General features: G+C 38.5%; 1 protein-coding gene across 4 annotated transcripts in view; it reads left to right on the plus strand.

The window, feature by feature from the left end:
- The first annotated feature begins 828 nt into the window (after positions 1-828).
- spen (spen family transcriptional repressor) overlaps positions 829-22,302 on the plus strand; it is a 32,982-nt gene continuing 11,508 nt past the window's right edge. The window contains exons 1-10 of one of the 4 annotated variants that reach the window (XM_067370982.1): positions 829-1,076; positions 3,633-3,953; positions 8,898-9,524; positions 16,974-17,134; positions 17,270-17,470; positions 17,570-17,721; positions 17,836-17,961; positions 19,284-19,397; positions 21,936-22,049; positions 22,148-22,248. In XM_067370982.1, the coding sequence (XP_067227083.1) occupies positions 994-1,076; positions 3,633-3,953; positions 8,898-9,524; positions 16,974-17,134; positions 17,270-17,470; positions 17,570-17,721; positions 17,836-17,961; positions 19,284-19,397; positions 21,936-22,049; positions 22,148-22,248 (2,000 nt within the window). In that variant the 5' untranslated portion in view covers positions 829-993. Of the gene's footprint in view, positions 1,077-1,185; positions 1,394-2,134; positions 2,449-3,632; positions 3,954-8,897; positions 9,525-9,626; positions 16,512-16,973; positions 17,135-17,269; positions 17,471-17,569; positions 17,722-17,835; positions 17,962-19,283; positions 19,398-21,935; positions 22,050-22,147; positions 22,249-22,302 lie in introns of those variants that run through there. The other 3 variants (XM_067370983.1, XM_067370985.1, XM_067370986.1) reach the window with 3 other exon arrangements.

The following is a 22,302-nucleotide window of genomic DNA, read 5'->3' on the forward strand; positions in this document are numbered from 1 at the left end:
GGGCGTATAAAGCGCATGCGCGATTCATCCATTGCGGTCCCTGTTTTGCCGCATTCTGGCGCATGCGTGAATCAAACCTTACTCCTCGTGCATGGCTGGAAAACAGTCAAACGTTTATTTTAATAAGGAAATGTTATATGATAGGGCATTTTCTTTAAGATGGTATTGATTGCCGCAAGCTGGATACTATTAATCATTCTTATTTAAATGTTGGACCCTTGTAAACTGGCATTAAGCTTACATTCAACGCGATGCTTGTCTTTTCAATAACTATAAAAAGATATCGTTCTTGTAGTTAGGTCGAGGAGATGTCTGACCATAATCTCCCACAAATACAGGTGGAACTATTATTAGGTTATCTGGATAGATCCAGTTGTCAAAATTATTTCTAATAGGCACTCATGATTTGTTTTGACTTGTGAGTCGTATATCAAACAGATGGTTTCCACCTGGATTTTGGGAAAACAAATGGATGTACAAACGTATACAAAGCAGCAACAGTGAATCATACTGTCAACACCGTCCAGCCACTGAGTCATTAATAATTTGCGGTAAACCACAAGTCACATAACACTGTACACCCCAAGATTATGATTAACTTGCATATTTAAAGTCCTGTTCTTCAAATAGCCTGTCAAATGTCAAACTAAAGCAAAGGCAACCAAGTCTGACTTTTACCTTGCAACCTTAACCAGGGCATAAATCCAACGTATATGCACATTTTAACATTTAAAGGTGATATTCAATATGTCTTGTCCGATTTGATCCATGTGGTATTCCGAGTGCTCATTGCATATGCGCGATCTCGTCAAGAACCGGAGCGCGCTCCTCGACAGCAAGGTTCAGGCTCTCGTAGTCAACACAGCTTTCAAGTGCAAGCGGGTCCAATCGTAGTGTCGAGTCAGAGGAACTACTCGCCCCACCGTAACACACATTCAGTCGGATTTAACTCAGTAAAATCTTCTGTATGATCGGGGGACACCAAAACGCAGTATGGTCCGGGAAACCAGACATTTATGGGTGGGGAATTTACCAGAAAATGTACGAGAGGAAAAAATTATCGAGCACTTCAAACGGTAAGTGACGATTTGTGAGAGCGAGACAACATCCAGCAATGTGCTTCCTTCAAGTAATTGGGGGAAAACAATAGCAGCACACCGGTGCAGAGTTTAACACCTTAAATGTGTGCCACAACTTTCGCTGTTATTGAGTTGGCTTGTTTTGGCTCACTTAATGTACGCTGGCTAGTGAGTTAGCTTTCGAGAGTCGCAGTCGTCGCTAGGTTGCTAATTAGCACGGAGGGTCGCCTTCAAGCGCATTACTTGTAGCTGCGTAAATATTGGCTTCAGCTTGCTTTAATTTGCACCCCAGACGTCAGTAACACAACATAAAGGTAGTAACTTCTGTTGTTGGATGGTTGAAAAATATACTGCGAGTTGAATGGGCTAAATGGTGTCTACTATTAAAGGCATTACAGTGGGTGTTGTTTTGAGCCTCTTCGGCTCAGATGTCATGAATGGCAGGCAAGCGGTGACCGTGGCTGCATCTATAAGAAGTCAAACGTGGGGATACTTTTAAGACGAGTTCATGTATGAAAACGTTCACGACCATCCTGCAAATGATCATTATGCTAGTCTGAGAGCATGTGGCGACAGTTCCTACTGCTGCACCAATCGGACGTTTTAAGTTGTCAGTGAGAAGTTTGTGTATGGCGGTGATGTGAATATATATTCAGCTATTTTGTCTTTCATGGCAGCAAGACATTATTTTAATCGTTTTCAGTGTTAAAAACACCCATGTCTGCACGTTGCACCCACATAAGTTACCTATGCCAATGTCTGACCTGTTTGGATTCAGGTAATGCGAGGTATCGTTTTTCATCGAATCCACGGGTTACGAAATCAGAATAACACGGTTTGTTGAAAGCAAATGGTGTGAATCTGTCCTGATCTCTCGTCTGAAATAAGGTGGCGAGATTGTATATTAACTTACACGTTGAACACATCAACTTTAAAGTCGGCTGCGTTATTGTTTATAAAACGTAAACTGTATTATCGCCCAGCTCTCTATATATAAACATATCAAACTTCCTCCGCATACATACAGTATACTCACATAAAGCGATACTATAGCAAATCTCAACTGCTTAAAGTCTCAAACTATATGCTAAATGCGACTATAATGCATGAAGATATTCTAAACATGAACGTTATTTTTTGTAAAGCTGCCTTGAAACAATGTGTATTCTAAGAGATGTACATATTAAATTACCTAAACATTGTTTAACGAATTATTGACCACATTCATTACGCACAGTTACGTATTTGTACAAATACGATCAGACGTAACGTTAGTCTTTGAAAGATGCAGGTGTGATCCAACTCATTATAGTGGTGTTTTTGTATAGCCTGTATTGTGCTGGAGATGTTCAGGCTGGAGTTTATGAGCGTAAGATATTACTTCGCACTATAATATGAGATGAACCTACATATAAGATTTGAGTAAATAATTTATTCATCTTGGACCAAGCGCTTTGTTGCCTCTACGGTAGCCTTTTGTTCAAATGCCTGTCTATTTAGCTTTGAATTGTAATAACGGTCGCCCTTTGAACGGGAACTAAATTAAAACACGCTCGTGCTCATTTGTGAGCAATATTAAAGGAGAAATTGTTTTCTGAAATACACATAGGAGAGAAATACAGCTATATATTTATGAAATTAAATTAAATAAATGGTACCCCGAAGTGATTTGTGTACGGTGACTGTCAAAGCTCAGGTCAGTGCGGCAGAGGTACTTATTGAAGATGGGGGACGGGAGAATGAATAAGCAGTGTGAATAGGTTTGTAAAATGGCGACGGAGATTGTGTTGTGAAGTGTGAGAACTGGTGTGTCAGACAGCTGCTCACCTAGAGCCTCCATTTGAATGCCTATTGTTTTGAATTGCCTAGTCTTTTTCATACTTTGCTTACCAAGTGTTGTTTTAACCCTTATGTACACCTGTCTTCTATTTATGTATGTTTTGTTTGGTTTAATGATTGATATTAGTATATTTACATGAAGCTTAAGCCTATATGTCTTAAGCCTAGATCATAAGTTCATCAAACATGGCCTGAAGAGGTATAGAGCAGAACAAGACATCATACTGAGGTTTCAAGCCTGAATGATTTGACAGTGATGACATTTGACTGATTTTTGGCATTCATACATGCATCTTAATGGTGTAACGTAACCGCACTAGTTTTGCAATGCTGTGGTGCTCCAGAAACAGACCATCAAAATCTGATATTTGTTTTCCTGTCATAATTATTGGATGTATTCAGATGAAGGGAGGAATTACTGGCATATGGTTAATACTAGTCATACAGTGGTACATCTTTGTGTGGTGATGCAGAAGGCAGTTTGTTTTTATTTGAATGTACTTATTTACATATTGCACAAATGACTGGCACACAGGTTTGTTTTCACTCTTTCTTTTGCACAATCAAATCTGCTCTTTGTGGATTGGCAGTATGCACAATGGTTATTCATATCAGCGTAATTTAATGCAAGCATCATGCATTGCATTTGTGTTTGGCTACTAGTAAATACCTGTTTGCTCTTTTTTTTTTTTTTCTTTTTTTTCTTTTTTTTAGGTATGGACGTGTGGAGAGTGTCAAGGTCCTTCCAAAACGTGGATCGGAGGGTGGAGTTGCAGCTTTTGTGGATTTTGTGGACATTAAGAGTGCTCAGAAAGCTCATAATTCTGTCAACAAGATGGGAGACAGGGACCTGCGCACCGATTACAATGAGCCCGGAACTATTCCCAGTGCAGCTCGAGGCCTGGATGATAGCCTGTCCATAGCCACTCGTGGGCGGGATGTTTCAGGGTTCACAAGGGGGGCGGGGGGCCCTGTGTATGGGCCCCCTGTGTCACTCCACAGCAGAGAGGGACGCTTTGAACGCAGACTAGACGGGTAAGTGGACATAGTTTTTCTGAAGGCAGGGGGACCATTCGTTTCTTGTAACTCATCTCTCCCTCCCAATTATTTCCGTCATTAATTGGGCTAATTTATTGTTTTGGGGGCAGGGGACATATGGGAAATTAAGTGAACACACTGGAGGGTAGTGATTTGGGCATCACACTTTGATGGTTGAGGTCTGTCATCGCTCACCGTGTAAAGATGAGCCAGTTTTGAAGTTTGTCAAAGCATGGTGAACATGCATCGAAATTCATAATCATTATGTAGAGCTTAGCGTGCCTCTGCATGGGGATTCTCTCAGAGTTGGATATCGCTGCGAAGAGAATCCAGGGCATGTTTCGGATATCAAAATATTCCGGGATTTCTGGAAGCGAAAACGCATCCGTGACCGCGGCCTTACCTGGAATTGCCCTATTCTGGAGTACTGTACCGCCCAAGGTGGATTAATGTCTTACTTCATGTGTTTTTACTCTGTTATTGTAACACGATTACAGTGTTGATCAATTAAGACCCATTGATTGGTAATTGGATTAATAAAATGGGTGGTTTAGGATCAGTTCTTTCCCTTCGATGATCTGGAATGCTCTGGATGTTCTGTGGATTCTTAATCACACTGGATTAATATTACCCAATGACAAGGATATTCTGTCACTACAATTTCTTTTCTCTTTTTTTTTTCGGGATTATTTGTGGTGTTAGGGTTTTGCTTTTAATTACATGGGAGACTTCTGCCATTGATCAACATGGTAGAATGTGACAGAAACACAGTGAGCAAATCTCTTTGTTTATTCATTACTTATTTATAGACCATTTAAGTTCATTTTTGCTTTTTTCCCTGAACGCCAAAGAAAAAAAGAATGGATTTAAAGTAGTATATGGTATACTCTCCTGAAGAATTAACTGATTTTTGGATCCACAAAGTAAAGCATGGAGGTATTGCTGTTGTGGGGCTGAAGACTTCTCACTTTGGATGTGAAATATCCCAGTGGATTACAAAGCCCCATAACGGATCTGGAACTACAGCAGACTGTGGATACATTATAACTAAGATGAAAGTCAGCTGCTTCTAATGGACTATTCCAATGCCAATGGATTATTGATCTCTTTTTCCAAACGTCAATGAAATTCCACTGGGATTTGTAAAACATTGATCGAACACCCATGTTTTCTGAGTTGACTTGGATTATTAACGTCACAGCGGTTAGAACACTGGTACCTTGTTCTGATGGGATATCTGGAAAGTGAACTGTTTTCAGCCGTATGTTGGTGGCTGGATAAGATTCAAATTAATTTAACTGCACTGAAGAGGGATTTAAAGTCTCAGAGGCATCATGCAGAACAATTTTACATCTTCATATTTTTAAAAATCCACAGAGAAATTTTGTTTCAAAGGACTAATGAAAATGAAGAACAGAAGTAATGCTCTATGAAGAACCAAATTATGGATTTATTATGTTTTTGGATTTCTTTCTCCAGCCTGTTTTTGATCTGATGGGAGTTCTTTGCACTGAATCTGAGTTGGACATTCTACCGCCTGACTTTTACCTCCATATGCTTTTCCCATATCGATATTGACTTCTTTTTTTTAAGATGCATGGATTTTTTTTTTTTTTTGGCCGAACTATTATGTTGGATCCTCAAAGATAAGGATTACTTCGTTGGTTTTTTTTCTTACCATTTTTACATTCTACATTTTTAACCCCCTTTTTTGCTCACAAAGTTCTGTCTCCCTAAATTGTATTTGGAATTGTAGGTCGGGTTACCGCTGTCTGAAAAGGTTGGTATGTTCTGCCCTGTGTATATTAGCTGTTCTCTAACCCCTAGTTTGATCCCCTGTCTTTTTTCCATCTCCCACTAACAGATGTAGCTGTTAAACAGGCTGTTTTTAGTAGCTTGTTGGCATTTGCAGATTTTTACCTCACTTTGCTGTCCCTTTCCTGATTCTCACTCTCTTTTACACTCCCTGGCTTTTTGCCTCTCTGCTTTACCTACGTGAATAATTTGAATAGTGTTTGAGGAATATCACGAAAAAAGGTTCAAATGACTTTAAAGAATACAGCAAAGCTGACCAAACACATTACAGCTCTATGGAAATGGAGGAGATGGCAAATGAGCTGTGGAGTGTTGTGATGAAATGTTTCACCACTGTTTGTCAGTTCTTGTGGAAATTACAGGAGTGGACTATATGTACTGTAAGGTTGATCACAGTCAAGTTACACAGCTGGCTTTCACTAAACAAAAGCATCTTTTTCTAATGGAAACCAAACCGATTAACTAGGTCAGATTTGTTGCTACATGCTCACTATTACTCACTGTCATTGACTAACAGATACTTATTCTGGAGAAGCTGTATCTCAAGCTTTAAATTTAACAGGTCAGTTATTATTTCAACCTTTTAGTGATTAAAAAATGATAACATTTACTGTACTGTAGTTACTGTATATTATAAATAGCTAATATATTAATGTGTAAATTTGCTATGTTGCTTGGCAACCATACAGTTATTAATGGTTGGTGGTCAGTATATTTGCAGAATATTAGTTTTTTCTGAAGAACAGATATAATGCTGTATGAAGAACATTATTATTATTATTATTATTATTATTATTATTATTATTAATAATAATAAAAAACTATTGGTGGCTCTGTTGTGAGGTTAAGGGGACTTAAGGCAAAATGCTTCTTGTCATGATTAAGAACACTACACTTGTAATAGATTACCTATCATGAATTATTGCATATTAATATTTTCTTCGAAGTTCGAAAAAGTACATGAAATAATTACTTTTATTTGTAATCTAATTAGGGCTGCCCCCGACTAAATATTTTTCTAGTCGACTAGTATTCATTCATTTAAGCCAATAGTCGACTAATCACACGTTTATATTAATTTAATTACTTAAATATATACTGGGTGGTGGAATATAAGCCTCGCGCCCAGGCGCACGCATAAAGCTTGCCGCAAAGCACTGGCAAAAGTAATGATTATGAATGTGTCGGAAAAAAAGCAAGGAGACATTTTAATTGTTTATTAATAAACAAGATGAAGATGTTGACGATGCTGACTCATCATCTCCGCAGTTTATTGGTTTGTTTAGAAATAGATATTTCAAACTTTTTTTCATGTCTGTGAGGCAAGTAGCCTAGTAGTTTTGGTTCATTTTTGTGACGTGCTGTTGTTCAGGGAGACCGAGACAGCAGAAAGCGCATCCTGTTTGTTTTGTTTATTTTACAAAGGCACAACGTCTTGTTATTGTGAGCGTACATAATAAAAGTAGACCATTTTGGAATGATGTATTACTCTTATCTGTATGACAAAAAATTACGGAGTATTTTAAGTTGAAATAAATGCAAGTGATCGCGGCAGCGCCGCCATGCAGTAAGAATGCTAACACTTCAGCCTCAACACTCCGCACAAACACTCGAATATTGAATAATAGCGCACCTTTAGCTAGGTTAACGTTAGAGTGAGCAGCCATGTAAAGCTGCTACTACTTGCATGATTACTGTAATTACCACAAGGACGCGCCGTTATCGATCTGTCCCTCATGGACTGTGCGACTTCACCAATTCCTTTTCTTTTTTTGCTTCTGCGACTAACCGATTAATAAAATCTTGGTCGACTAAGCCTCTTCTAGTCAACTAATGTTTAGTCGATTATTAGGGGGCAGCCCTAAATCTAATAACTTGTAAATGTTTAAAAACCAAGGGTTTATCAATGTAAGGTACTGAAAAATCTATTGTCGATTACTCATAGTCGTTTAGTTACTAATTTAAAACTGGTGTGTTTTATAAAATTATCAGACCTCACCCATAAAATGAATTAAAATAAAATTATCTGGTACTGCTTATTTCCCAGCAATTTCAAAATATCTAGCTATTTGACTTGAGAAAAGTTACGGAATGGTTGCAGTTATGTTTAATAGTTGGAAAAGGACTACTGAAAATATAATCTTCAAGCATTTCAAAATGGCTACTAAAATGAAGCTAGCACAGACGTTAGTGTATCATAGCATCCTCTTCACTCAGGGTTTATTTTGTTCCTCTTTTAAAAAAAAGAAAAAAAGAATCACACTCATGACCAAAACAAATTATGTTGGACCTTATTATTGCAAAAGGCCTTTATTCCAAAATGAGTTTTTATAACCCGTTGCTTTGATTTTATTCTTTGAGAATGGCTTAATTTTATTCATGAAACATCATTCCTGTTAGTTAATTAAGAAATCATGAAATGAAGCAGTAATATGCAGTCATGCTATCATAGGAGGGAAGTAGGATGTCTAGAATTTGTAAACAAAAGACATTTGCTTCATTATTTTCATGGTAATACAGGATAAATTACCTGCATCTAATTGGTCAAAAAAAAAATCAATCTAATTTAAATTTTCAGTAAGGATAATGTAATTGCAATTTCTCACTAAAAAGGGAAAAACAGTAGTTTTAGGCTATGCAATTAAAAAAAATAATTAATTTTAACTATCTAAAAAAAAAAAAAAAAAAAAAAAAAAGTGAACTGCCATTGTAAAATAAATGAATTTCTGTCTTTTTTTCCCCCCATCGACCCTGTGTAACTTGGAATGTGACTGACCATGGCATGCATGACTTTTGTCATGCATATTTTTCTTCCCCTTTGTTTTCAATATAGATTCAGTATTATTTCAGAAATACTAAAAGAGTAAATTGCAAAAAGGACTCAAAATCCCAAATAAATAAAAAGTTAGTTGTCCTGACCTGGTATCAATGTTTGTATTGAATGCTACAATAAAATGAAAAATCTAAGACAGCATCTTTCCAACATGCACTTTCAGTCTGTTTTGATTAAATCACCTCTTCAACGCATGTCACTTGACTCGTATACCTGTCAGGGATGAAAATAACATTCATGTCATTCTTTCCATTTTTTCTTTGCCATCCTCCATCCCTTTCCTTGTCATGTAGGGCTGCGGACAGTCGGGAGCGATCTTACGATCACAGTTCCTATGGACATCATGAGCGTAGCAGCAGCAACACCAGTAGTTTTGATCGCCAGCGTCACTATGAGACCGATTATTACAGAGACTCTAGGGACCGGGCCCTCAGTGGAGCCAGCGGGAGTGCCAGTTCTGCCAGTGGCAGCATTGGAGGCGGCTCATCAGCAGCCAGTGTTGGTGTTGCAGGGAGCGTTGCAGGAAGCAGCAGTGCTGGTGGAAGCAGTAGCAGCACTGCCGGAGTGGGAAGTGGCGGCTCGACACCGGGAGGCATTGTCTACTATGGTTCTCGAAGCCGGAGCCCTAGTCGTTTTGAGACTACAGAGACTCGCTATGAGCCGCGTGCCCGTGAAACTTTCACACTCGCTAGTGTGGTCCATCGGGATTTATACAGAGAAGAAAGAGGCAGACGAGGAGATAGGAAATACCACCACAGTAGCAGTCGATCGCCACACTCTTCGCAATCACACAATCCATCACCACAGAGGTTGGCGAGTCAGGCAGCGCGGCCGGCACGCTCCCGCAGTGGCTCAGGATCCCGCAGTCGCTCCTCCAGCTCTGACTCCGTCAGCAGCACCAGCAGTAGTGGCAGTGGCAGGTATGTGCAGTGAAGCATTTTGGTGCATCTCCACATATCTATGGCAGTAAATTTGCATGATATTATACATTTGTCAGAGCTCAACAACTTCTTTTTTTTTCCAAGTTTAGATTTTTATTTGCCTGCCAAAGTTTTCAATGGCAAAAGAATCATACATTTTTATTTTTAGCAATCTATTTTTATACATATTTTCTAATAATATTAAAAAAGTAATTTTTCATTAAATGTTGCATAAATTCATGAACACACTTTTGCTGGAAAACGAGGGCATATGATGCAAAACATTGGTTTGTAGTTTAGTTTCCATTATAACTGATGCTTTAAAGACTATCACGTCATTTTTGCAATTTCCACAAAACCTCATCTGTTAGATAACATTATCTTTATGACAAATCAGCAGAGTTTGCAACAGTGGAGAATCAAACATTTAAGTTTGCAAGACACAAAAATGGATGTAAAACATCTAAGAATGTAACATTTTCAGTGGTTCTGTAAACTGGCCCAAAATTCCCTCATGTGGGTCATCCGTATTGTTGAGCTATATTTCTTTTGAAGATTATGTACTAAATTCTTCTGTGCAATGTGCAGTTTTCAGTGTTAAAATAATTTATCCTGAATTAAAGCTGCAGTCCGTAACTTTTTTTGGTTAAAAATGATCCAAAATCAATTTTTGAGCAAGTACATAACCAGCCAGTGTTCAAAACTATCTCCTTATCTTAGCCTGATTCACAACAGTAAGCTTGTAATAATGTTTTATAATAAATCGATACTGGCGGATTTCTGCAGGAAATTAGAGCATGCAGCCGTTTGTCTTTGCATCATTACGTCACGTCTGTAGACAGAAAGGAGTCCCTGCTAGTAGACTATGCATATAGCGGATCATCTATAGCCTTTTCTCACAGCAGCTGAAATGATTAAACATCATTTTTATGGCGGATTGTAATCCAGAAAGGTCCAAATGACAATCATCAGTGACAACTGGAGATTCACCTGTAGTCAAAATTCAAAAGACTTTGGACTCCAGAGTAGCTACAGAAATTGAAATCTACAGGTAACGCTAATACACACTAAATACATAGTCAAGCAATGCTAATGTTGTTAACATTAACAATTTGAGAACAAAGTATAACAACAATAATAATTTGCATGGTTTGAACAATATGAGCTAAGTGATCGTTAGATTTGAGCAGCACGATTTATTGTAGGCCTAATGCTTTTCCCCTCAGTTGGTCAGAACAAAAGTGGCAGATATGTTACTTACTTGTTCAGATGACATTTTCTGGAGAAAATTCCAACTTTGGTCATGCTTCAAGACTACAATCTGTGATTCCGAAGTACAGTATCCACACCGGTATGGTGACTGACAGCAAGCATTAGATTCATCCGTGCTGAGGAGCTGTGCTGATGCACAATGCACATAAAGATAATAATTCTGCATATAACTGCAATTGCAGGTTTCAAACAGAGATGGCGACTAAGAGGCAAATCTTACGGACAGAAGCCTTAATATGCATAGGCAGGAAAGCAATTCATAGGTTGTGATCCCGTGGCACTATAAAACAGGAGCATTATAATCGGTTTAAAAGTCCAATCCAAATGAAAATGCTCTATATAAACACCTCAATCGGAAAAAAAAAATGCCCAAACCTAATGAAATTGTAATCCGTATGAGAGGGGTGGGATAAACCTTTCTAACAAAATAAAAAGTCTGCCATGTAAACATGTTAAACCGATTACTTTGCGTCTACGTTATCACGTCAAGCGGTCAGCGGTCGTCAGAATGCAAAATCAAAATGGACCAAAACTGAAACACATTTATTAAATACACTGAAGGATCTCAGTGTATCATTACTACGGACCTTCATCCACACGCTTCTGCTTTTCAGAGGAGGGAGGGGTAGCATTGACATGCTCCTTAGAGATGCACAGCCACCAAACGGATCCGCTTCCTGCGCCCATTTTTTTCTCAGACCTTCCAGCAGTAATATGCTATAAATTCACACTTTTGCTAAAGAGCAACAGTTTACATAAAAGTAGCACACATAAGAAATAACAGAACTCCATGTTGACAGGAATAAAAGGTTGAAAACGGGACATAAGCTAATGTGCGCATGTAACATAGTCATTCAGATTGAAAGCGGCAGCACACGTAAACACCATATCGGATTAGATAACGCCTCATGTAAACAGTCCACCAAATTTTTAATTCTGAATGATTTTAATCAGAATGACAAAAAAGTGTACAGGTAAACATGGCTATTGTTTTATTTGTTTGCTCATCTCGTTTGAGCATCTCAACTTTGAGTTTGAGTCAGGACTATCTTTTTGGTTGATGTAGGTGTAACACGGTTTGTAAATGTGGGAAGGAGGAGGCGGGAACCGGCGAACTTTCAACAAAAGTTTGATTCAAAATAAACAAAGAACAAAACGAAAGTAATGCCGGCAGACCCTCGCGGACATCTGCCGGCCACACAAACATAATAAAACATAAAATAAAGTCCAGGCCTGGTCCTCTCTCGTCCTTCACGGTAGTCGCTCCTCCTCTTATGCTCCCGGAGCTCCTCCGTGAGGGACTCAAGGCTGGTGCGCCTCCCAGGTGAAGCTCATTAACACTCGCGTCACCGGCCTCGCGCCGTTACCTCACGGCTGTCGCCCGCCCTGGTCGCCACAGTAGGTCTGAGGTATCTGTTTGGAAAGTGGCACAGAAGTGACATTACTTAGCATGCCTTTCAGATTCTGTTCAGCTATATTACTGTAAATTGCATGACGGGTGGTTGTAGTAGGATACATCTCAGACTCAAGCCACATGCTTACATAATGGCCTTGTTTTCGGTGGTCTTGGTAATCACCTAGCTCTCTGAAGTAGTCAGTAACCATGGATACTGATTGCAAATTAAGTAGTTAGTCAGCAACAGTTAATATGCTTCTGTTGCCATTCAGCTTTCAACATTATATTTGTCACCAATTCAGCCTTTTCTGTTTTTCTTTTAAAGATGCTTGTTTTTAGCTTTAGTGTTATACATTTTCACAGGATGCTAGAAGCTACAGTTCCTCTTAAAAGAAACCAGCAATGTTTTTAAATGACTTTTCTGTCACGTACAATGAGTAATATTGTTTAGTTGATCAACTTGAAAACTTTTTACTTAAATGCTTTAGTTATTATGAGTATTCATCACCCCATTCAAGTCAATATGTAGTACAGGGATGAGCAATGTTGGTCTTGGAGTGCCGCTGTCCTGCATAGTTTAGCTCCAACCCTCATAAAAGAAAACTCTGCCTGTAGCCTTAGGCTGGCCACATACTTGAAGATTTTAAGCCCAATTTGCACCCCCCGAACGATTGGCCAGATTCGAGGCTTGTCGCAAATTATTTTTTCCAAAAAATCCTCTATTTTGTGGTGTCATTATGATTATTTAACTGCTTCCGATCTAGATCTCAAATCGTAAATATCAAATATGTCGTCCATTTGTTTATCTTCTCAAGTCACATTTGATCTTGCGAGTCTCTGTGAGATTTCGTCTCACTGTGAAATTGTTCCTACAATCAACAAGTGTGTGTGGTCTCGCAGTCTGGTCAAATCATCAAATTGTGCATTCAGAGGTTTATAATGTTAAAAATCAATTTGAAACTGTCATTATTTCTGTGGTCTTTTAAATTTGGTTAAGATTTGAAAATTGTCTAGTGTGTCCTGGGCCTTTAGTAATCCTGAAAACATTAATTAGCTTGTTCTGGTTTGTTCTGTTCTGGTCTGGTTCTTACGGTTGAATCTGAACTCTGCAGGACAACGGCACTCCAAGACCGATGTTGCCCATCCCTGATGTAGTAGATGCACCTTTGGTCTATGTGGAAAGGTCTCTGACTCTGTCACATGTGGCCACTTTACTCAAGACTGGTCAAGCTCAGACAGATTACATGGAGATTGTGAGTGTGCGGTCACCCAGTGTTTGAGGATGACTCAAGCTCTTAATAATTGATTACTAACTTTTTATTTACCTTTAACCCCTTTTGTTTTACTACATTGGTTGAGTACTTTGAGTATTGATTGTGTTGTACTTTAATCAATTAAAACCACACAGACTATGTCAAGTATTTATGGCATGTCAAAAAATGTATAACTAGTGCAGCCAATTGGATTATGAAACTTTTAGATTTTATTTTTGGAGTGTTTCAAGTCAAAGGGAACTCTATTTTCTCTGGTTCCTGAACAAGTTGCAGATTTGGCTTCAAGCACTCTGCATATTGGAATGCCCTGGAGCAGATACCTGTGTAGGCCATAACCGCTCTGGGGTGCATTTCCCAAAGCGAACTATGGTCGCAAGTTCCGTCGTTACCAATAGAGTTCAATGGGACTTATGACCATAGTTGGCTAACGATGCTTTCGGGAAACTCACCCCTGGTCAAGCACTGCCCCCAGCAGGTTTTATACTATAACTTTATCTTTGTGGGAATCTCTTTTTATCCTTTAATTTTAAAATTCAGAGCTCTCCGAAATGTTTCAAACCAAAGAGTTGTTGTGACTATATCAAAGGGAATGCATTTTGTTAAGTTTTACCCCTCTACTTCCTTTTTAACCATATCTGTATGATAGAAGCCTTTTGTGCTTTTGTAAATTTAATTTAATAATGAATCCAATTAAATGTTTGGTTAGAAATCTTTTGTAAAAATGTACATCATAAAAACCGCCTAGTGAATCGTTTGCATGTTATCACTAAGCAGCTGGGTGAAGTTCATAGAGGGGTAGGCCAAGAAAAATCTGTGTTGTCAACATGCATAACCAGGAAGTATGTTTATTGAAATGGTGGGGAAAAAAAACATGTAGATGTGGTGCAAAGTAACTTTCTCATAAATCATTACCAGCTATAGGAAGTAATTGAAAACCAGTTTTTAACAACAACATCATACTTGAATGTTCCAAATGTCAAGAAAGGTAGTATTTTTAGCTGCATTGTTTACCAATGACAACCTCAATGTTAAAGGGTCATGAGAATCTAAAGCCTGTTCACACCAAGAAGAATATTTAGTGTCATAAGCATTTTATTGAATTAATTTCAGACCAGCACACACATTTGCATTCACATTTGCATCCTTGCATTTTCTAAGCAACAGCGAATGGGAAAAGAATCCAGAACTGGCTCTCTTGTCACGTTACTGTACCCTATTTGATGTTGTTTGATAAATACCACCGTGAATACAAAAATCTGAACAAGCTGTTTGACTTCTTTTCTTCTCCGTGACAAGCAGGTGTCAGAAATGGAAAGTTTGCATACTACTGCCCTTGTGTACCACTGTACCTTTTGCCATTTCTTTTTCATTGGTCTGAACAGACAAATCAGAAATGAAAATCAGACCGAATTTTTGTGCCAAACATATGATTTTATGTCAGCAAACCTTAAAAAAATGAGATGTTGACTGACCTAGTTGACGTTGCGTACTTTCACCCTTTGGCCCTGTTTACACCGATTGGATCACAAGTGGACGACACTAAATACAGGTGTATACGAGGTGTAAAACACTTGGAACTTGTCCACTTTCAACCACGTCCAGAGGTAGTCGAAAACGCATTCAGCTGGATTGCTTTTGTAGTGAAGAAACTCATATGGTCGAATGTGTTCGAACAGCCACTATAAAGACAGCCTACTCTCTGCCTATGGACCTAATGCATAAACATCATGGGAAGCGCGCTAGCCAGATGGGATTTAAACTTTGTCGGCTGAAGACCCAAGTTTGGTTTGAAGACAAACTTATCAAGCACAATGTTCTCTCACCATTCCTGATTTCTAACACGCTCACCGCATTCAGCGTGGTCTTGGGGCTATCAGAGCAGAAATGAAAGCTGCTGCTCGCTGTATGTTTTTCGTCTCCGGTCATGTTCATATGTAAATTGCGCTAGCTTATTTTGTCCATTAGATCAAAAGATTTACATTAGATTTAAAGCATTTGTCCGTCCCCTTGAATAAATCAGGACAGAAGTGGTTGAAAATGGACAAAAGAGACTGATTAAAACTCCAAGTGTAAATGTGTCTCTCTCGTCTGCTTGTGATCCAATCAACCAAAAAGGCATCTTAATACCAGGTGTAAACCGGGCCTTTTGATGCTGACTGAGCTTGACTGGGCTTGGCTACAGGCATTGGGTCAGACATCAATGACTGATACTTCAGAAAACTTTGTGTGCATGATGCGTTTTGATTGACGGTTGGCCCGTAGCTTTAGGACATCGACACAGACCTTCATTTGTAATGAGATGTGGGAAATTTATTAGAGATTGTACTGCTCATTGTTTTATTTTTGGTGCAGCCAAAGCAATTAATACAGATATCCAGTTTTCAACAACTGTTGTTTGTTGGAGGTTTTCTAAGTATGCCTCACACAACCATTTTGTGTCAGTTTTGTGCAAATTACAGGGTGGGCATCCATAGGAATTAAGTGCTGTCATATATTTATTTTTGTTTTGTTTCAGAAAATTGTCTTTCTGTGATTTAAATGTTTTTGCTTTTGTTTATGCAAGGTCATCTTTGGTGCCTTTTTTTAACCAGTGTATTTGTATCAATCAGTTTTTATTTGTAAATATAACTGACTTAAATTTGAACATGCATTTCCTATGACTCAAGCAATCCTTTTTTTATTTTTGTTTATTTGAATGCAGAGTTGGTTCGTTTCTAAAAATGAAGCAGATTGTTTTCTTATATGTTAGTTGTATTGAATGCTTTTTGAGGAGAAAATGCTGTAGGGGAATTTTAAGAAACAACGGCTGATGTATTTTCACACTGCCCACTTGAACTCCCCCCACCCCCGTGAGATCCAGTTGGAACTGGAAATTTCTAGCCACTGCTGGCTCCCTGCCCACTCCCACAGGCCAGCCCCTATCAGCCGCACTTCTGAGAGAGAGAGTGAGAAAAGAGGGCAGTGCAAAGATGTAAACAGACAAAAGCAAAGCCATGTAAATGGCTGAATCATAGTGGGGAAAGAAGTATCCACTGTAATGTCAAGGTTAGGCAGTCAAGATATTATATAGCATTTGAAATGTATAAGCATAATGAAAGAAAGATGGATTTGCAAATGCGTTTATTTATTTAATTATTATTATTATTATTATGTTTAATATATACTTGAGTGGTTGGTTCTTTCTGTTCAAATAGATGTTTTTTTTATTATTAAATTATTATTTGTAATTTTAGCTTTTTATGTAATCATTGTTTTGCTTGCACAGTTGTTTGTCTCTTGTCAGTGGCTAACTGATAATATATGTAGAGAAATAAAGGAGTGTCAGTTTCACTATTTGAAACTTGGATAATCTAGTGTTGATGATATTTTCAGTCACTGGCAGACACCGTCTCTTTTTTTTGCAATAGTGCCTCTCTGAGGTGGGAAAATAAACTGCATGCATAAACTGGAATTTGTAAATTCCCTTAAAGGAACGATTCTAATCATGTTTGTGTGCTTTTCTTACAGTAGTGATTCCAGCAGTAGCTCCAGTGATCGATCTCCAGCTCGATCTGTTCAGTCAGCAGCTGTACCTGCCCCTTCTGCTCAACCCCTACCTTCACTGGACAAAGATGAACCTCGCAAAAGTTTTGGTATCAAAGTGCAGAACCTCCCTGTGCGCTCAACAGGTGAGGCTTTTATGAGTTTGTCAAATTCAAAAACGGTATCGCCCAACAAATGTAATGCAACGCACTTTGTTGAGACAGCATTACTAAGCAGTACTAAGAGTATTAATGTAATTATTCTCTCCCTATCAATTTTAGATACAAGCCTGAAGGACGGTCTTTTCCATGAATTTAAGAAACATGGCAAAGTCACATCAGTTCAGATCCATGGTGCCTCTGAGGAACGATATGGATTAGTCTTCTTTCGCCAGCAAGAAGACCAAGAAAAAGCTCTAAGTGCATCTAAAGGGAAGCTGTTTTTTGGGATGCAAATTGATGTCACTGCTTGGCATGGCCCAGGTGGGTTTTCCAGCATTAAGTGCACAATTCTTTGTTGTTTCTGGAAGGTTTAGAAGTAGCATTAGGTCTAACATTGTTCTCTAAACTGTTGCTAAATAGAAACGGAGAGTGAGAATGAGTTCCGGCCTTTGGATGAACGTATAGACGAGTTTCACCCCAAAGCTACGAGGACATTATTCATAGGAAATTTAGAGAAAACCACAACCTATCATGACCTGCTGAATATATTTCAGCGTTTCGGAGAGATTGTTGTAAGTAGAATTTTGAAAATGTTTTAAAAATTCTGCACTTTTTTTTTTTTTTTTTAAACAAACAAAAAAATATGTATTGTCAACTCTTATTTATGTACTTTTTTTTTAAACCAGGATATCGATATAAAAAAGGTAAATGGTTCCCCACAATATGCCTTTCTCCAGTATTGTGACATAGCAAGTGTCTGCAAAGCAATTAAGAAAATGGATGGTGAATACCTTGGCAACAACAGGTTAAAGGTGAGGATGGGATCAGATTAATCAAGCGACTCAAAATATGGTTGTCTAAAGGTAATTTTTTAGTTCCATATACACTGCTCAGAAAAATTAAAGGAACCCTTTGAAAACACATCAGATCTCAATGGGGAAAAATACCATGCTGGTTATCTATTCTGAAATGGACTAGGTAATGTGTCAGGAATGAAAGGATACCACATCGTTTGATGGAAATGAAATTTATCAACCTACAGAGGACTTAATTCAAAGACACACCGAAAATCAAAGTGAGAAAATTTTGCAGCAGGCTAGTCAATTTCACTGACAATGGGTCAAAGGATTTCATCCCGATACCTAATGGCAGTCAGGGTGCCATTTTATATCCTGTAGAGGTCTGTGCGTCCCTCCATGGATATGCCTACCCAGACCATCACTGACCCACCACCAAACTGGTCATGCTGAACAATGTTACAGGCAGCATATTGTTCTCTACGGCTTCTCCACACCATTTCACGTCTGTCACATGTGCTCAGGGTGAACCTGCTCTCATCTGTGAAAAGCACAGGATAACCCTCATAAAGTCATTTCTGATTGTTTGGTCAGAGACATTCACACCAGTGGCCTGCTGGAGGTCATTTTGTAGGGCTCTGGCAGTGCTCATCCTGTTCCTCCTTTCTCGAAGGAGCAGATACCAGTCCTGCTGATGGGTTAAGGACCTTCTACGGCCCTGTCCAGCTTTCCTAGAGTAACTGCCTGTCTCCTGGAATCTCCTCCATACTCTTAAGACTTTGCTGGGAGACACAGCAGACCTTCTGGCAATGGCACATAATGATGTGCCATCCTGGAGGAGTTGGACTGCCTGTGTAACCTCTGTAGGGTCCAGGTATCGCCTCATGCTACCAGTAGTGACACTGACCCTAGCCAAATGCAAAACTAGTGAAAAACAGTCAGAAAAGATGAGTAGGTAAAAATCTCAGTGGCCTACTCCTGTAAAACCATTCCTGTTTTGGGGTTGTCTCATTGTTGCCCATCTAATGCACCTGTTGTTAATTTTATTAACACCAAAGCAGCTGAAACTGATGAACAGCTTCCTCTGCTACTTAACTGACCACATCAATATCCCCGGAGTTTAACTGACTTGATGCTATTCTCTGATTAAAAAGTGTTCCTTTTGATTTTTTGAGCAGTATAGATAACATACAATCACAATTAATTTAGTAGAATATTTTTTTTAGAGAAGAAACGAGTGTTTACAATTATTTTTACAGTTCTACTCATTAGAATTAAAACCTATAGATTACACAGGACATGATGATTGGCTTAATTCTTAATTTTCTTTCCTACAGCTTGGTTTTGGCAAGAGTATGCCTACTACATGTGTATGGTTGGACGGCTTGTCCTCCAGTATTACCGAACAGTATCTAACAAGGCACTTTTGTCGTTATGGACATGTTGTAAAGGTATTCATCCTGTGCATAATTTAAAGTTTCTGTATTTTTATTAGAGGGTTAGTTCACCCAAAAATAAAAATTCTGTCATTAATTTCTCACCCTCATGTTGTTCCACATCTGTAAGATTTTCATTCATCTTCGGAACACAAATTAAGATATATTTAATGAAATGTGAGAGCTTTCTGTTCCTTCATAGAGATCCAAGTCAAGTCAACTCACCTTTATTTATATAGCACTTTTTACTATGCATATTGTCTCAAAGCAGCTTAACAGTGATAGCAGGGCTAAGCAAGTCAGAGGTGACAGTGGCAAGGAACCAAAACTCCAACAGGTGACCGAATGGAGAAAAAACCTTGGGAGATTACAGGTCAGAAGTCCGATTGGATCAGAACATTCAAAATATTTAATCCAGTTCCATCTGGTTGAAGATTGGATTCATTACACTTGTATGGAGAGGGGTTTGTTGAGGATCTGTGCTACTGGCTGTTGTCAATGTATGCCAGGTTAAAGAGATGTGTTTTTAGTCTAGATTTAAACTGACAGTGTGTCTGCTTCTCCAACAATGCTAGGAAGACACTTCCAAAGTTTAGGTGCTAAATAGGAGAAGGATCTACTGCCTGTGGTTGATTTTGATATTCTATGTATTATCAACTGGCCAGAATTTTGAGATCACAATAGATGCAATAGAAAGGTAGGAAAGACATCATTAAAATACTTCATGTGACTCCAGTGGTTTAACCTCAATTTTGAGGCTACTTGACTGCTTTGCACAAAAAACATAATTTACCACTTTATTTATGAAAATGGTGATCTTTAACTCGCGTCAACACAACGCACATGCATGTATTTGTTTTGTGTTTACGCAAGAGCTAACATTGTTGTGTGAACATGCTTTGGATAATATTATTTTGTAAATAAAGTGGTAAATTAAATTTTTTTTGTACAAAGCACTCGCGTACCTTCATAAAATTGAGGTTAAACCGCTGGAGTCACATGGAGTACTTTAATGATGTCTTTCCCACCTTTCTGGACCTTGAAAATGCTAGTTATGTTAGATCTCTATGGAGGGATAGATATGGATTTCATTAAAATATCTTCATTTGTCTTCTGAAGATGAACAACGGTCTTACGGATATGAAATAACACAAGGGTGTGTAATGAAAGGGTCATGAAACCCCCCTGTTTTACCCTGGTCGTGCACACCTCTGAGCTGCAAAAATGGGCGTGTAAAGCTCTGGAAAAGTGGGAGTATAGAGGGGGAGAAGAGGGGAGAGAACAACCAATAAAGCACAGACATAGAACACACTCATTATACAGAATAATGAATATTAATATATGAGCACTGAGAAAATTACAACAAACTCCCAAGCACAAGGGAGAAATGCGAAAGAATATTTAATAGGGGTAATAGGTTTCTTTGATTACGTTTACGAGCACTGCACTCAAAATCAGTCTTTTGTCTATTAGAATAACCGTGTCGTCGCATTCAGATAGGCTACACCACTGTATCAGTGTCCAGTTTGCACATATAATTCATTTGAAGACGACTTGATGAAATATGTGTGCATAACTACACCGTGCTGGTTAATGTTTGGTGCAGGAGAATGTGTGAAATAAAAACTTTAAACACGGATACTTTATTCTGTATGAGCTATGAGCCACGTGACGAGTGTTATTAAACTCATCCGGAGCTCCGCGCTGAAACCGATCATATGCGTGCTCCACGTCTATATCATAACAGTTGTATCTTTCATGTGTTTGTATTCAAACTCCAGTTCTGACCGCATCGCAGGCAAAATACAAACACCACACGTGCTGCTGTGCTGAAGGAAACATATACGGCTCGCGTGTTTGAACTCAGCTAGAGCAGGCAGAGGAGAATGAATTCTCTGCTGTAATGTGATCTCATGCGAACATATTTTCCATTTGTGCTGGTAGATTACAGCAAAACAATCCACATGCACACAAACCTCTGCTCTGGTCGTGTCGCAGGAAAACACATTGTGGAAGGGAACACCAACAATATGTCTCTGAATGACAAGAGATCGAGGCGAGAGAAGTGATACTTCCTCATGCATAATACCACAATTACAATATTATGCATACTACAGTGCAGTGATTGGATTAAATGAGCTTTATGTCATGAATATATGTCGAAAATTGCTCAAAAATGTCAGCATGTTCAACCATGCCCATACTTCGGCCGAAAGTACACGATTACGTCAGATTTTGTGACGTTGCTCCGACTCAGCTTTTCAAACCGGAAGACTGAAATCGCTCTGAAAAATGCAAAAATAACTATTTTTTCACTTATGAATAACATAAATGAGTACCTTTTTGGTGTTTTCAATGATGTGCAGCCTATACATATCTATTTACAGCTCCAAAAAAGGGTTTTGGGGTTTCATGACCCTTTAATGACAGAATTTTCATTTTTGTGTGAACTAACCCTTTAAACTCAAGTTCTATACTCTCATTTTAAAAGAGTAAATGCGTTACAATTTGATGTTCACTTGATTTCTTTATATTCATTTTTTATTTATTTAGGTTGTGTTTGACCGACTGAAAGGAATGGCCCTTATCTTATATAATAATATAGAATATGCGCAGGCCGCTGTCAAGGAAACAAAGGGTTGGAAGATTGGAGGAAATAAAATAAAGGTCTGTAATATAATATGAATTGTACCACTGCACTTTAGAGTGACTTGAAAAACTCACTTTTTGTTTGTCTAACATTTGTTAATTAAATTTGTTTGTAGGTTGACTTTGCCAACCAGGAAAGCCAGATGGCTTTCTACCGTTCAATGCAGGCATCTGGACAAGACATAAGAGATTTCTATGAAATCATATCTGAACGAAGGTGAGATGTTATATGTTAACACCTCTTTCATTGCGCAGAATCATGGGTGCCTTT

This window comes from Chanodichthys erythropterus, chromosome 20, assembly GCF_024489055.1.
Source record: "Chanodichthys erythropterus isolate Z2021 chromosome 20, ASM2448905v1, whole genome shotgun sequence".
Taxonomy (NCBI): Eukaryota; Metazoa; Chordata; class Actinopteri; order Cypriniformes; family Xenocyprididae; genus Chanodichthys; species Chanodichthys erythropterus.